This window comes from Mesoplodon mirus (genome assembly GCF_964341445.2).
Source record: "Mesoplodon mirus genome assembly, chromosome: 9".
In the NCBI taxonomy this organism is placed as follows: domain Eukaryota; kingdom Metazoa; phylum Chordata; class Mammalia; order Artiodactyla; family Ziphiidae; genus Mesoplodon; species Mesoplodon mirus.
Window position 1 is genome coordinate 9,483,771 of NC_138985.1, and position 17,047 is coordinate 9,500,817.

The 17,047-nt window shown below is 46.8% G+C and overlaps 2 protein-coding genes across 3 annotated transcripts in view; both read left to right on the forward strand.

Moving 5' to 3' along the window:
* The window catches only part of DDC (dopa decarboxylase), an 83,552-nt gene extending 79,794 nt beyond the window's left edge, over nt 1-3,758 (forward strand). Inside the window, exons 14-15 of the mRNA XM_082632698.1 lie at nt 716-923; nt 3,392-3,758. Of these exons, the coding sequence (XP_082488824.1) occupies nt 716-923; nt 3,392-3,405 (222 nt within the window). The 3' untranslated portion in view covers nt 3,406-3,758. The remainder of the gene's footprint in view (nt 1-715; nt 924-3,391) is intronic.
* A 9,615-nt stretch (nt 3,759-13,373) lies between these two features.
* Nucleotides 13,374-16,800, forward strand: FIGNL1 (fidgetin like 1). Of its 2 annotated transcripts, none has more exons than XM_082632026.1 (2): nt 13,374-13,442; nt 14,623-16,800. In XM_082632026.1, the coding sequence occupies exon 2, from the start codon at nt 14,634-14,636 to the stop codon at nt 16,665-16,667; it is 2,034 nt and encodes a 677-aa protein (XP_082488152.1). In that variant the 5' UTR covers nt 13,374-13,442; nt 14,623-14,633; the 3' UTR covers nt 16,668-16,800. The 2 variants fall into 2 exon arrangements, with proteins under 2 accessions (XP_082488152.1, XP_082488151.1); XM_082632025.1 differs by lacking the exon at nt 13,374-13,442 and adding an exon at nt 14,126-14,318.
* Nucleotides 16,801-17,047: the final 247 nt, after the last annotated feature.

The window sequence follows — 17,047 nt, forward strand, 5'->3', positions numbered from 1 at the left end:
TGTACAGTCCTGTACAGTAAAGTACACAGAAGCACAGCCACTTGTAGAGGATGCACGCACTTGACGATGTACGCGAGACACATGATCTAACTTACGTGATTGGACATGCACGTTTGCATCTTTGACAGTTCGTACGTAGGGGACTTACTGTATTGTTGAGAATTCTTCTGAATGTTTCTCTTCACTGGTGCCGTTAAACAGTTCTACTCTTTAATCTCATCAATTTGTAGATAGCATGTCTCGGAATCTTCCTTTTTTCTTTAAAAACCTGGATCACGGAAGGCTCCTCTTTTTTTTTTTTTTTTTTTTTTTTTTTGTGGTATGCGGGCCTCTCACTGCCGCGGCCTCTCCCGTTGCGGAGCACAGGCTCCGGATGCGCAGGCCCAGCGGCCATGGCTCACGGGCCCAGCCGCTCCGCGGCATATGGGATCCTCCCAGACCGGGGCACGAACCCGCATCCCCTGCATCGGCAGGAAGGCTCCTCTTTTGACAGCACGCTAGAACATGAAGAAGTTGTCTTGTGGGAGGGCTGCCCTCTTTCAGGGCCACGTAATGATTGCTGAGTTGAATTTTCTACCATTGCAGGTGAAAGGCCAGTGGTGAGGCGACTCCCTCACTGTTCTGGGGCTGTGTCACCCAACGCTGGCCTCACTTGGTGGTGAGTGTTTGGGTCCCCACAGATCTGAGCACTGCCCCTCTCTCTCAATCCCTGCAGGGCTCCAACAAACTGAACGAAGCTCTTCTGGAAAGAATAAACAGTGCCAGGAAAATCCACTTGGTTCCCTGTCACCTGAGAGACCAGTTTGTGCTGCGTTTTGCGCTCTGCTCACGCACGGTGGAGTCGGCCCACGTGCAGCTGGCCTGGGAGCACATCCGAGGGCTGGCGACCGACCTGCTGGGAGCACAGAAGGAGGAAAAGGCGGGTAAGCCGTGCTGCGGGGTCAGATTTCCTCCACCATATAAAGACGGGGCTAAACCCAGGCCCTATCGGGACTTCTCTGGTGGCCCAGTGGTTAGGACTCCACACTTCCAATTCAGTGGGCGTGGGTTCGATCCCTGGTTGGGGAACTAAGATCCCACGTGCCGTGCAGTGCCGCCAAAAACTAAATAAAATAAAATAAAATACTCTCCATTAAAAAAGAAAAAACAACCACCAGGCCCTGTCTGGTCTGGAGAAGTGGAGGGAACATAGCCTGTAGTGAATCTTGAGTAACTTTGATAGATTTCTGCTTTGTATGCTTTTATTCGAGACCATCAGTCACATATGCCTATGATTTCCCCTCAGCTTTCTTCAGTTTGCATTGAGGCAACTTACGATCGCAACAAGCTTATACATTAAACTGGCAAATGGTAGATAACTGTAAATGAATGAAAACATTCAAAGAGGAATTTGACATGACGGCTGGTTTGCTGTCAGGAAGGACCAAATTCATGATGGTTCAGAGAAAGGAAATGTCTAGAATACTGGGCATCCGTTACAGGAACCCTGAAGACAGCAGGCAGGCGACTTCTAAGGAAAATATCTGCACAAAGGCAGTGTTGGCAACAGGTTGGAATGATGTCTATTGAATCGTAAGAGTCTTCAGAGCCTTGGCATTAAGCTATTTTAGGAATCATTCCACTAGAGTTTGTCCACCGTCTTGCTTTCTGTCTCTTTGCCTTTCGCCCCTCTTGGAGGAGGCAGGTGGTGGGAGCTTCTGCTTCTCTTTCTCTCTCTCCCTGCTCACTGCCCATCTGTCGTCACCCACAGGGGATGCAGAACCTCAGTGCGCAATGGGATGAGTCTACTGACTGCACACAACTTGATCTTCTGGGCTCTTAACTTTAACTGTGAATATCGGAGATACTACAGTGCTCAAAAAAATCAAAAGCTAAATACTGTTACATTTATGGGAGAGGTCCATCCAGGCTTCTGACCTGTGAGGTCAGAGACCCACCTCCTCTGTCAGGACATGTCCTGAAACACCAGGTCCTCCTCCTGGCTCGGCAAAGCCCTTTCCTAAAGGTCGGATGCTCGTAAGCTGAGGGGCCGCCCTTCCCAGAGCAATGCCACAGTTACAGCTTGAGCATCTCTGAAAGGTGTTGGGGAGCGGCCCATAGTTCCAGATTATTCCACTCCTCCGCAATAAGCCTGAGTGTGTGTGGTGTGTGTGTGGGGGGGGAGGGGAATAAGATATATTCAAAACAAAATCACATCAGGCAAACGCTCCAGAGGAACATATCTGCAGCCCTATGTTTGTGTATCTCGTCATATCTTATTCCCATATGCTCCAAACAACACAGAAAGAGACTGTAGCTCAGAAAAATAATCAGAAACAGAGGCACGTTTCCAACAGAAGCCACAATTACTGTGGAGTCATTATACTTGCTGTGAATTGCAAAGCTAAAAACAAAAGGATTTAATTTTTTTTAAATGTAGGATACAATAGTAAATCACCATGCATGTATGTTGTTTTGGCCAGATTAATTAGAGTGATGAAAATCTTAATACCTTGGCTTTACTTGTGCTTATGTAAGGCTATATCAAATCTAGTGGTCATAGTTCTGAGAGAAAGAAGGAACTATTTCCATTTGACAAAAGGTAGGAAATTGGACCAAGATTCTAGTTGACTTTAATAAAATGTATCATAGAGAAGCCAGATTGGCAATAAAAGCTCATTTCTTCCAGTTCAAACTCTTTTCCATTGTACAGTTGGAGAAAAAGTATACTCCTTCTCTGTGTTCAAATGAGGAGTATACAAAGTTCTAATTTTTACATTTTTTTTTGTGTGTGTGTGTGCAATTACACTATTTTCTTTAGTATTTTAAAATTAGGTGTTATTTGCTTCATTGTTAAAGGTACATGCTCGGAGAAAACAAAAAAGATGATAATGAGTATTTTGGCCAAGTTTACCCACAGTAGCCTGACTCAATCAACCAGTCAGTTGAATCCTTTAAAAATCACTTTTTAAATGTGATATATAACCTATTATATATATGTTACTTTATTACAGCATGATCAAACTAATCTATTCAACCATTTAGCCAATAAACATCCATTCTGCCAGGAATTGTGCAAAATCTGGGGGAAATAAAGATGAATAAGAGTCTGATGGAGATGGAGATGTCCTCTTCCAGCAGTACATTATACAGTGCCTAAAAGAGACATAAGCACATATTAAGAGCTCAGTAAACAATTAAAAGTATTTAACTTAATTTTCATTTTATTTTGTGTTATGGACAGTGCTAAGTCTTCCAAACGTTTATTGCATGTAATCAGTGTTGTACTGGTAAAAGCCTCTCCCGGGGGAAGAGAGCCTGATTTGTAGTGTTTGCTGATCTCAGTGGCAGAAATGATTTTTGCATTTTTTTGAATACAGCCATATATTCATGTTCTTTTTTTTCCCTGTAGAGATCAAAACTTGAAGTGATCTGAATACTGGAATGAGAGGAAAAGATGTATCATCCCAGCTCCATGGAACCAAGTCTGAATGTGGCCCATGCTTCTTTCTCCCAAGTTATCCAGGAAGAACCTCGTGATTACATCTGTTCAGCTTCTCATCAATGAAGAAATATTTGCTATAAATTAACCCCAGTGGATATAGCTTGTATTCATTATTTGGTTGTGACTTTTGTTGATTAAAAAATCATCAGTTTCTGTGCCCCTGAAGTTGTCAGTGGTGGTAAATAAAGGGTTATTGAAATATTTTCCAGGGTGATCTATAATTATGGGACTTGAGATTATACCCATGGTCTTTAAATTGTTCTGCCATGTGACTTAATGCTTAATAAACAATGTGAAGTGTAATGGTAATTGTGTCTGGTAAGCATCCTGTTCTACATTGTAGCAAATTGTTTCAAAACAGCCAACAATGCGGCATTCTTGGGTATTTTTAAACGGCATTCATTTAGTCAGCAAATGTTTATGGAGTGCCTAGTATATGTCAGGCACTCTTCTTGATGCAATAACAACACACAAGTTTTATGTGGAGATGACTCCAACTTCTAAAGAAATGAATTCAGAACCAAGACATAGCCAGAGACCAAGTTCTGCTGGTGTGATGGGAAAGGCTTCTGGAGCCTTGGTTTCTTCATCTGATCAGTCCACCTGCCCTGTGGTGTCATGACTAATAAACACCCGAAGATGCTCTTTACACATAAATATCAAGAAAATGAAGTTTTTATTCAAGTAACCAATCTTTATTTGAAATCATTTTTGTTCTTAGAAATGTGTATTTTAATCCCAAGACTAGTTCTTGTCATTTGGAGATTATAGAATTATTAAAAACAGTCTCAGGGGCTTCCCTGGTGGTGGAGTGGTTGAGAGTCCGCCTGCCGATGCGGGGGACATGGGTTCGTGCCCCGGTCCGGGAAGGTCCCACATGCCGCGGAGCGGCTGGGCCTGTGAGCCATGGGCGCTGAGCCTGCGCGTCCGGAGCCTGTGCTCCGCAACGGGAGAGGCCACAACAGTGAGAGGCCCGCGTACCACAAAACAAACAAACAAACAAAAACACTCTCAGAATGGGTCCTTGGATTATTAATATGGATATTTGAATTTCAAAGACCTCTGTTATCTGTGTGAGGTAATGATCTGTTTTTTGGAAATCTGGAAATACGTCAGCTGCCATGTGGTCCCATCTCATTTGTTCAGGTGGTTTGTTCTCTACCCATCAGTGGAGCAGACCTGACCTCCAGCACAGTGCGGGGATGTGGGATGGGCCACTGGGACCCACTGGGGCCACCACATTAGGAGCTGTAGGAGGCCGAGCGATCAGGCCACTGCGTCGGGGCTGAGGTGCCTGCATTTTACAGTGAGGTTGTCTGCACCTGAGTGTGCTCTTGAGTTGAGATTGCTGCAGGGCCCCCAGATGGGGCCACAGACTCACCAATGCAGCCTCAGCCTTTTGGGAGCAGCTCCACCCAGCCCATGCACAAATGCACCTTGTGATGACTGAGATTTAGTTGGAGGCAGGAGACCAGGCGGCAGATGACAGTAGGTTTGCTGCTGGGAGATGTGCACAGACAGGGGGCAGGAAGTTAGCCCCCCTCTGAAGGGGCTGGATTACTTCGTCGGGGATTCTCAGACATCAGCTCAGGTGTAGACCCAGCAGGGATAGAAACTTGCCCGACTTCTGGCTCATTTCTAGGTAACTCATGACAATTCGCCCCACCTCCAGACCTCTCTAGGCATCTCCATAACATAGCGATCAGACCCAAAACCACCCAGCCTAGAAACAGGAGGACTTACTACCCCCCAATTTATTTAACACACATCCTCCTGCCATGTGCTCTATGCCAGGCACCGTTGTAAATATTTGTAATATTAACTTATTTAATACTTATTTTAAGGTCCTCAACTATTATTCCCATTTTATAGATGAGGAAACTGAGACAAAACTGAAACCGGTTGACTTGTCCGCGTGAGGACTGGAATGCGGCACCCTTCCCCACCCCCCTCTGCTGTCAAGTGTCCTGTCTGCTCCCTGGGATGAGCCTTTTTTCAGGATAACTGGTAGTGAGGACATTCACTCCCTTCTGGGAGAAGCCCGCCTTCGCCTCCCAGGGTAGAGTTCTGGACCCTGACCCTAACCAGATGATCCCCAAATAGCCCAATGGGGGGAAGTTTTTGAAGGTCTGGATTACACAGCCTAATCCATCTGTACAGCATCTTCATCTAAACCTATATTCAATCTAGTGTCACGATGTAGCACACAGACCACCGCTGCTACTGGGGACAGATAGCGTCTCCCGATAACGGCACCTCCAGTTAGTGCTGGGAAAATCCCAGATCAATCTGGACACAACTAACCTCTTGATACCAAGAAAACGGTTTTTACTTATGACACTTCTGACACCAAATGAAACGGTTTTCCCTCCTGGCACCAAAAACATGGAGTCTTTTCTAACATCACTTCTCCATCTGTCTGACAGCACCTGCCCGGAGTGAGTGTCGTACTGCACAGGTTAAAGGCTTGGTCCCACAAAACACTCTCGCCTCACCACAAGCCCGGGACCTCCTGTACTCCTGACTGACCCGCTGTAGACTGGGGGTTCCCATCATGCCCTCATCAGGGTCTACAATTGGCCAGAACAGATCACAGAACTCAGGAAGTCACTTTGCTTACGTTTACCAGTTTATTATGAAGGATACAACTCAGGAACAGCCAGAGAGAAGAGAGGCATAGGGCAGGGCAGGGGGTGGTGTGGAACTCCCATGCCCTCCCAGAGGGCACACTCTCTAAGCAGCCTGATGTGCTCACCAACCTGTCCTCCAAACCCTGTCGATTAGGGGTGTTTATGGGGGTTCCAGTAAATCACCGGTTGATTAAATCATTGGCCATTGTGATTCACTCAGTCTCTGGTCCCTCTCCCTGCTCCAAGGTTGGGGCTGGGATGGGGCTAAATGTTCCAACCCTCTCACCATGGTGACCGCCTCCATCCTTACCCTCTCTAGCGACCTGCCAAAAGTAGCCTCCTTAGAACAAAAGAGGTTCCTCTTACCCACAGATCCCAAGGGATTTAGGAGCTCTGTGTCAGGAACCGGGACACAAACCAAATACATAGTTCTTATAATATCAGACCTAAGGGATCTCCTGGAATCATATGCCTCCTCCCTGACATGCAGCAAACAGCCAAACTTCCTGAAGCCAGAGACTGGCATTCATCTGACTCCATGCCAGTCACAAGAGGAATCTGTAGAACAGCCCAGATAAAATGGAGAAGCAGGAATATTACTCAGCCATAAAAAAGAATGAAATAATGCCATTTGCAGCAACATGGATGGACCTAGAGATCATCACACCGAGTGAAGTAAGTCTGACAGAAAAAGACAAATATCGTATGATATCACTTATATGTGGAATCTAGAAAGATGATACAAATGAACTTATTTACAAAACAGAAACAGACTCACAGACTTCTAAAACAAACTTGTGGTTAACAAAGGGTAAAAGTGGGGGTGGGGGGAGGATAAATTACAAGTTTGGGATTAAAACACACACACTACTATGGATAAAGTAGATAACCAACAAGCACCAATGGTATAGCACAGGGAACTCTATTCAATACTCTGTAATAGTCTATATGGGAAAAGAATCTGAAAAAGAATAGAACTGAATCACTGTGCTGTACACCTGAAAGTAACACAACATTGTACATCAACTATACCCCAATATAAAATAAGAATTAAATTAAAAAATAATAAATTTTAAAAACGAGAGGCAGTTTGTCACTGGGTGGCCCCTTGATCATCACAGGGGAAACAGAGGAAGACCCCAGAGGAAGCGGGTATCAATCATCCATCGACCTCACACCTGTGCCCCTTAACCTGGGAGTCCAACAGACTCAGCAAATTAGCAACAAATATTGCTGATCTTTTATTCAGAAAGCCTGTTTTTGAGGAAATTGCCTGATGGCTTTTTGAGCTAAGGATTGTTTTATTGCTTCTCTGAATCATGTAAATCCCTACATATCAAATATTCTTTTGTGCTTTTTTTTACTGCATTTGATATTGAAATCTATTTCTTCAGTATCTCTGTGTCATTTGCCATCACCTATACTTGTAATAAGTAATAGAAAAAATTAATAAGAAAGCAGTGAGAGTAATTTGCTTGCATAAACTGGATAAATTTGGAACTATCACTTCAGAGAAAGTTGAGTGTGATACAGGCAGAGATGCAAATTGGATGGATCCAAAAACGTCCAGAATGTTGAAGTCAAATCCAGACCCTGCCATAGGTAAGAGATGGCAATATCCCCAGGTGTCACAGAGGAACCAAGTCACATGAGGAGGGTTAAAACGAAGGATGTCTACTGGGAGAGACACAGAGAGGCCTTAGTTGGTAGCTGTCTTCAAATTTTACACTCACTCTGACATGAAGGGCCTTTGTGCCTCCAAAGAGCAAGTGGTACAGAGGGGGACAGATTTTTCCAACGTGAAAATTAGCCAGTCGTCAAATAGAATGTGGTTTCTTACAGGGCAGTAAATTCTCCACCACTGTGGGTGTTCATTGGTGACAGGAAAGTCAACGGTTGAGAAATGGTGCAGGAAACATCTCCAAGGGACTGAAAACTACAGTACATGACCATTAAGCTGTCTTCTGTATCTGAGATTCCAACAGTCTATGAAAATAAAAGAATCTGGCTAAATTACAAAGTAGAAACACCACCATCAGTGTGGGTTATTTTTCAGTGACAAGTTCTAATCTGGGCAACCCGTGTTGAGCAAAGGGCTCGACCTGCGATAACAACGCCCGACACTTGGGCAGTGTTTCCGGGGCCCAGGCTCTGGACTGAATGCCCTTCAGATGTCAAGTCCATTTATCCTCCCAATGGCCCTTGGAAGTAGATCATGAGTAGTGGAGCCAGGATTTGAACTCTGGAAAGCTGACTCCACCACCCCTCTGCCATAGCAGTACATTGTGTTAGTTTCCTAGGGCTGCTAAAAGGAACAGAAATTTACTCTCTCAGAGTTCTGGAAGCCAGGACCCCGAAGTGAAGGTGTCAGCCCGGCCATGCTCCATCCAGAGCCTCCAGGGAGGGTCCCTCTTTTCCTATTCCAGCCTCTGGCACCCCAGATGTTGCCTGACTTGTGGCTGCATAATTTCCACCTCTGCCTCTGTTTTCACTTGGTTGTCTTCTCTCTGTGTCTCCACTCTTCTTCTTTATAAAAACATCAGTCACACTGGATTAGAGTTCATCTCAATCCCGTATAATCTCGTGTTAACTCGATTACATCTGCACAGACCCTGTTTCCAAGTAAGGTGACATTCACAGGTACTGGAGGTTAGGACGTGGACGTGTCTTTTGGGGAGATACGATTCAACTCACAACATATGGTATCAAACCGGAAGCACCAGAAGTACGGACTCAGGTTGGCAGTGACGCTCTGGAGGAAGACAACCGAAGCAGATGGTTCCTTCCCTGCTCTGCCCGCCCCGTTTCAGGGGAGGCCCATCTCCCCACTCACCAGCTCTGTTTATGATGGTGATGCCAGGGAGGCCATCAGAGCCCTCACGGGTCATTCAGTGCAGTCAGGGAAAACCTGCTGGCATTGCACATCTTAGTCACGCCAGGTCCACACAGCCCTTACTCCTCCGATGGAGGCGGGAACCCATCCCCTCGGTCCTCCACCCTCATTCTGCCTTCTTCCTTAACGCTGGACATCAGTCAGAGTCTAGCCACACTCAGGAGCCCCGCCAAGAAGGAATTTACTCTTGTCCTGTCTGCTTCCACATCCCCTCCACCCCATCCACCTCCTTGGACCTACAAACACACCTCTTTTAAAATTAAAGTGACTCTCCTTGTACACGGGGATGCCCATTATTTGGGGCCATAGTCTCCCTCTGCTCAAAAACAAATGAGATCACTGAAGTGTGCATTGGCATCTGTTGGAGACCATGTTTATAATATTCATGAATATGGAAATGAGCAGCCAGTTCCCAGAATCCCTTGCGCCAAGAACTGGCACTCTGTTTGCTGTAAGTGAAAACTTCCCTTGCAGGTTCAAAAATTTCTCCCCAGGAGAAAACAACAAAACAACCTATGGTCTCAGAACGAAAGTTCAAGACCTGCATAGCTCAAGTGCTAAACTCCTACAAATTACGCTAAAGTATTATAACATTATTCTAAAATATCCCATTTGTAGATAGATAGTGGGAAGCAGCCGCAGAGCACAGGGAGATCAGCTCGGTGCTCTGTGACCGCCTGGAGGGGTGGGATGGGGAGGGTGGGAGGGAGGGAGATGCATGAGGGAAGGGATGTGGGAACAGATGTATATGTATGACTGAGTCACTTTGTTATAAAGCAGAAACTAATAAAAAAAATAAATAAAAAATAAATAAATAAAATATCCCATTTGTAAAAGAAGAAAAAGTCTTGCTATGGTTTAAGGGTTTGGATCCCCCAAATAGCATTAATAGCGGCAATAAATATAGCATCCCAGCTTCTGTTGAATGTCTGCAATGCGCCAGCTCCTGCTTTGATAATTCAATCATTAGATCTCATATTAACCATAACTCTTACGATAGCATCCTGAGTTAGAGACGCTTAGTCCTGTTTTATAGGTGAGGAGGAGGTTACGTTTCAGAGAGGGTACGGAATTGAGTTAGATTTTGACAGCTACGCAGGAAGAAAAAACTGCCGGATTGGGAAATGCTTTTCTATCAAACACACAAAAGTAAAGTGGCAACGCGAGTGTCACTTGTTGGAAAAATTTTAATACCGGCAACAATAAATGTACTTCAGTATGTGAACAATACTCTTAGGAGGACAAGACGGTGGTCCACATGAATTCTCCAAAATGCTCTCACTAAAATTTTGGTGATAAAAAAACCAAAAATTGCTAATTACCCAAAGATTATTTATATGGTGATTTCTAAACATACAAGTAAAAAAATAGCTAGCAAGCATACAACTGAGCTGGTTTTGAGATAATGGTTTTCATTTTCTTTTTCTTTTATTTTTATTCTGGGTAATTATAATAATTAGCAAATTAGTTAATAAATCATGAAGAGTTAGAATAAAAAAGTCTTTTATTACTATCTAAGCCAAGAGATGAAGTGTAAGCTGTCATTTTCCCTTGTCTATTTTTAAAAAGGTATTGTCTAATCATTCCCTTTTGTTTAGTTTGTGCCCATTTTTAAAAATCTTAAAAGAAAGGTCTTAAGAAATGTTCTGCCTCACACTTCTTAGGTCTTGCATTTCAATGTCATGTGCTGTTAATTGCTCCTGGACAGTCATTTTCTCCATGCCCGGTGCCACTCACTTTCCGGGGAAGGGGTACCCACAGGACCCGGGAGCCAAGGAGAGGAGAAGGCACTGGGGCTCTCCGAGGAATGGCTCCTCCTTTTCCCAGGGGAAAGGTTCTTCCCCAGTCCGGCCCCTCCTTCTCGCTTTAAACAGGGTTGTGTGAGCTGGTTCCCTGGGTTGCTGGGGACGCCCTTGGGACACGGAGGCGACCAGCCGGGGAGGAAGACGGCAGGGTGACAAGGTGGGAAGACGGTCCTTCGGGACCCTCTCAGGTCACGCCATCAGACCTCCACATTTCCCAGGTGACGCGGTGACACGAACGACCCGTAGGCCTCTGTGAGGGCTATTCCGTTCCTCGTCCTGCCCCAGGACACAGTCCGCTGGAAGAAGGGCGCGCTTCCCGGTCTTCCAGGACCGTGTCCCCAGGGCAGCAGGGAGGAAAAGGACGCGCCAGCCGGACGAGGGCGCGAACCGAGGTGCAGATTCCAATTCCCCGATTTGGTCTAAAAATGTGTGTGGGGGAGGAGCCCCTCCCGAGGGGCAAGCGCTCACCTACGTACGCGCCTGTAGGGGCGCTCGGCCGCGGAGCCTCTGGGGCGCGTCTGGGGGCGTGCCTGGGGCTCGGACCCCTTCCGGGGGAGCAGCGCTGCCCCGCCCCTGCGCCCCGCCCACCGCGCGCTCGCGCCCCGCCCACCGCGCGCTCACGCCCCCGCCCACCGTGCGCTCACGCCCCGCCGCGCTCCCCCGCCCCGCCGCACGCTCACGCTCGTACAGACGTATGAATGCACGCACGCACGCACAGTAGGGCCGAGCCGGCACCAGCGCGCAGGCGCAAGCGGTCCGTGCGCTTTTCGGAAGCAGCAGGTCGGCGGGCAGCGGGAGGGGGGCGGCGGGCTGGTGTTTGCGGGGGTCGGCGAGGGGGGCTGAGGCCCGGGAGGGGCGCGGGGCCGGAGGGCTGAGGGGCTTCGCTGGCGGGCGAACGGGCAGACCGTCCCGGGAATGTGTTCTCGCGGCGGGCGCGCTCCCGGCGGCGTCGGGTTCGGAGGCGGCCTGTGGGGAGGGGCGTCCCGGCGGGCGGGCGCCGCGCTCGCGGAGGCTCCGCGGGGGGCGGCCTGGCGAGCCCTGGGCCGGGAGCCAGGCCGGAGGGGAGGGGCTGCACCCGGGGTCCCGGCCGGCGGGCGGTGGGCCGTCCCGCCCCGTGAGCGCCGGGCCGTCCCGCCCCGTGAGCGCCGCAGGGTCCCCAGCCCTGTCAGCGCGGTGACTGCTGTCCCCGGGGGCGCCCTGCGCCGGGTGCGGGGAGGCAGTCGGTGTGGCGGGGAGCATGTACTGTCTGGACGAACGCCACGTCCTACATCAGGCAGGGAAAACCCCAGAAGATGGGAATGCAGCTCGTGCGTCGCTGCCGCCGAGAAACTTTAGTGATACAGACCTAGGAAGTGGTACTCGGGACCCGGCTGTGCCGCTGACGGGCGTGGCCAAGCCGTCCTTGGTCACCTGTGTCCATATTTTTTGGGTGAATGCGCCGAAAGGACGAAGTAAGGCTTGGGAACAGTGACTAGAACTCTGTCTGAGCCTTTGTAGGAATCCCAGTTTTGCGGATGATAAAATGGGATGAAGCCGTGGAGAGGAACAGGATGTTCATAGTAACAGGAAAGTTGGTGATAAATGGTTTCCAAGTTACCTCATTTGCAATTTCTCATTTCAGCTGTTGCATAAAAGATTAAAATAGGGTAAAATGGAATAGTGGAAAGAGGGATGAATTGTTTGTCAGGAGATGTCAGTTCTAGCTTTGACTTTATGGCTTTAAGCAAATTAGGATCTCACTAGGCCTTACGTTTATTTTTTTCAAAAATAATTACAAAGATTTATGAACACCTACCTACGACGTGACAGATTTTTTGTAGGGTTTATGGGAGAAACAAAGCTGTATTAAGCATGGGTCTTGCACCAAAAGAACTGCTGATTATTAAGCTATATTTATAGGTAATTTGGAAGGTAAATTTTAGCATACACGAGTTCTTGGTTATTACTTGACTTCAATACCCTTAGGAAGCTTCATAGTTTTCTTACAAATTTTTCTTCTGGTTTGGCAGGTAAATTCTACACATCTGTCAACATGATACATCCATTTACAGTCCTGTTAAAATCATTTTAACTTAATGTAAGGAGGCTTATAAAAGTAACATGAGGGTAAAAATCTAAAATAAGCCACTTTAATAACACACTTGTTCTCCTATTTCATTTATCACGACAGCTTTACTTTTTAATACTTCCTGTGAAATTGGGAAATTGTGAGAGATTCTGAGGCATCCTGTTGTAAGTGTTCATTTACAATTGAAAACATTTAGTATATGACTAAATACTGTTGTTCGTGTTTGTGATCCATGCTGCAGTGACCTTTGGTGGCAGCATGAAGGGGCATTTACGTGGTGAAGTGCACACTACACGCAGTGAAACCGCTCGTGTGCGAATTCTGGCACCATTGCTCACTGGCTGTGTGACCTCAACCAAGCTTCTGAACTCTGTCTGCCTCGGTTTCTACATTTGTGCAGTAGAGATGATAATAGTAATTTTTAGGTATTTCATGTTCATTATTTGACTTGATTCTCATAATGACTTCTCTCATTTTACAGATAAAACTGAAGGCCCAGCGATGTGAAGAGGCTTGCATGAGATCGTTCGTCTGATTTTCCTAAGGGACGGAGCTTGGCTTGGTTTGTTTTGCTTTGCTTGTCTCTAGATCCCTTGTTCTTCCGTGTTGCCTTTCGTTTGCTGATTAATTTTAAATCCTCTCCATCTAAACCTTTCCCTAATCACTGGGAAAATTATTATATAACTAAAACAGTTTAACCCATAATAGAGCATTATTATTATTATTATTTTTGGCTGCGTTGGGTCTTCGTTGCTGCGCACAGGCTTTCTCTAGTTGCGGTGAGCAGGGGCTACTCTTCGTTGAGGTGCGCGGGCTTCTCATTGTGGTGGCTTCTCTTATTAAGAGCATGGGCTCTAGGTGCACGGGCTTCAGTAGTTGCAGCACCCGGGCTCAGTAGTTGTGGCTCGTGGGCTCTAGAGGCTCAATAGTTGTGGCACATGGGCTTAGTTGCTCCGTGGCATGTGGGATCTTCCCGGACCAGGGATTGAACCCGTTTTCCCTGCATTGGCAGGCAGATTCTTAACCAGGGAAGTCCCTGCACCACCAGGGACGTCCCTAGAGCATTATTAAGTCAAGTCTTTAATCTTTTATATCTTGAATGCCTGAAAGCTATGGTTAACTAGATGTTCCCCTATAAACGGTCTTTCCTTATAAATTTACCTTATAAATGAAAAGTCCAGTGTACCTTCCTTCAGAAAGGCAGAGTTTTTTTTTTTTTTTTTTTTTTTGCGGTACGCGGGCCTCTCACTGCTGTGGCCTCTCCCATTGTGGAGCACAGGCTCCGGACGTGCAGGCTCAGCGGCCATGGCTCATGGGCCCAGCCGCTCCGCGGCATGTGGGATCTTCCTGGACCAGCTCACGAACCCGTGTCCCCTGCATCGGCAGGCGGACTCTCAACCATTGCGCCACCAAGGAAGCCCAGGCAGAGATTTTAAAAGTATGTTTATTTATTTATTTATTTATATATTTTTTGCGGTACGCGGGCCTCTCACTGCTGCGGCCTCTCCCATTGCGGAGCACAGGCTCCGGACGCACAGGCTCAGCGGCCATGGCTCACGGGCCCAGCCGCTCCGCAGCATGTGGGATCCTCCTGGACCAGGGCACGAACCCGTGTCCCCTGCATCGGCAGGCGGACTCTCAACCACTGCGCCACCAGGGAAGCCCTAAAAGTATGTTTAAAGTATTATGTCTTTGTTTCCTTCTGGATACTGAATCTTCTTCATCTTTGTCGTTTGTTATAGAAACTCTAAAAATGCAGGTCTCTAGCTCCAGGTCTGTACACTTGAGTGAATGGCAGAAGAATTACTTTGCAATTACGTCTGGCACGTGTACATCAGGAGAGAAGGCAGATGCGTACCGAGCACAGATTCTCCGCATTCAGTATGCATGGGCAAACTCTGAGATCTCCCAGGTCTGTGCTGCCAGACTGTTCAGAATATATGCAGAGAAATATTCTGCAGTTATCGATTCTGACAGTGTTGAAACTGGCTTGAATAACTATGCAGAAAACATTTTAACTCTAGCAAGATCTCGGCAAACTGACAGTGACAAGTGGAAGTCTGGATTGTCAATAAATAACGTGTTCAAAATGAGTAATGTTCAGGAGATGATGCACGCTGGCAGAAAATCCAGAGACTCTCTGTTGGCACCTGCTGATGAGTCAGTAGTCATCCATAGAGTGGCCGCTGTCTGTGATCTTCCTAAATTTAGTGTTTGTGGTGGTTCTGGGGAGAGTGACCCGTTAACTAACTCAGCCCATGGTGCCAATAGGACCAAAGACTTCCCAGAGGGCAGTCCTTTTTTGAAGTGCCCTCAGAATGCCCAGCCACCTCTGGTCACTGACACCGCTAAGACATGTCCTACAGTCTCAGGACCTTTCGGTGAGTCAGCCACTGCAAAATTCCATGCCACACCATTATTTGGAAATGTCAAAAAGGAAAATTACAGCTTCCCGAAAGCCAACATAGGACTAAGTGAGTTCTCATCTAATCAGTCTTGTTTTCCTTCTGGCTTTGAAAATCCACGGGAAATGAAAGCTTTTTATGGTTCTGGCACCATTGATGCACTTTCCACTCCAGTAATGAATAAGGCTTTTAGTAAAACAGAAGATAATGGCCAAAGAGAGGAGAGCAGCCTGCCTACTTTTAAAACTGCAAAAGAACAGCTATGGGTCGATCAGCAGAAAAAGTACCACCAGCCCCAGCGTGCATCAGGGTCTTCACATGGTGGTGTCAAAAAGTCTCTGGGAGCTAGTAGGTCCCGAGGGATATTTGGAAAGTTTGTTCCCCCCGTACCTAAGCAAGATGGGGGAGGTCAGGGTGGGGGGACACAGTGTAAGCCTCATGGCGCAGGAGCTGCAGACCCAGCACATCCCGTGGATGAGCGTCTGAAGAACTTGGAGCCCAAAATGATTGAACTTATTATGCATGAGATTATGGACCAGGGACCGCCAGTAAATTGGGACGATATCGCAGGAGTGGAATTTGCCAAAACCACAATAAAGGAGATAGTTGTGTGGCCCATGATGCGGCCAGACATCTTCACTGGCTTACGAGGACCCCCTAAAGGAATTCTGCTCTTTGGTCCTCCTGGGACTGGTAAAACTCTGATTGGCAAGTGCATCGCTAGTCAGTCTGGGGCAACATTCTTTAGCATCTCTGCTTCCTCCTTGACTTCTAAGTGGGTGGGCGAGGGAGAGAAAATGGTCCGTGCATTGTTTGCTGTTGCACGATGTCAGCAACCAGCTGTGATATTTATTGATGAGATTGATTCCCTATTATCTCAGCGGGCAGATGGCGAGCATGAATCTTCTAGAAGGATAAAAACCGAATTTCTAGTTCAGTTGGATGGAGCAGCCACATCTTCTGAAGATCGTATTCTAGTGGTAGGAGCAACCAATCGGCCACAGGAGATTGACGAGGCCGCCCGGAGAAGGTTGGTGAAAAGGCTGTATATTCCCCTCCCAGAGGCCTCAGCCAGGAAGCAGATAGTCATGAATCTGATGTCCGAGGAGCATTGCTGCCTCAGTGAGGAGGAGGTCGACCTGGTGGTGCGGCACTCTGGGGGGTTCTCGGGGGCTGACATGACGCAGCTCTGCCGGGAGGCGTCTCTGGGTCCTATTCGCAGTTTACAGGCTGCCGACATTGCCACGGTAACGCCGGATCAAGTTCGACCAATAGCTTACAGTGACTTTGAAGATGCCTTCAGAACTGTGCGACCTAGTGTGTCTCCAGAAGATTTAGAGCTTTATGAAAACTGGAACAGGACTTTTGGTTGTGGAAAGTAAATGGGAAGCTTGAAATTAAAAGATGGCATTTTTGTAGCCCAGTCTGCCCCTTTTTTTAGCATAGGAAATTGATTAAGTGTACATCACATGTATATTCTGAATTCTGTACCTCAAATAAAATAGAAGAACAATAGCTCAACTTTTACAATTGATTGACTTAGACTATGTTAATATAAGCTCAATTTTCCTTCCAGTCACCACCTGATACGTAAGCCTATTCATGCGGAATGGGAATGCACTTTTTTTGTTTTGTTCCTAAGAGGTCTTTTCAAGATGTATAGGATGAACAGTGAACTCAAATTGAAACTTAAAATCTGATTTGTATATGAGGATGTATCTGACTTACATGTGTCTTTTATTGAAGAAAGTTTCTTCTGAGG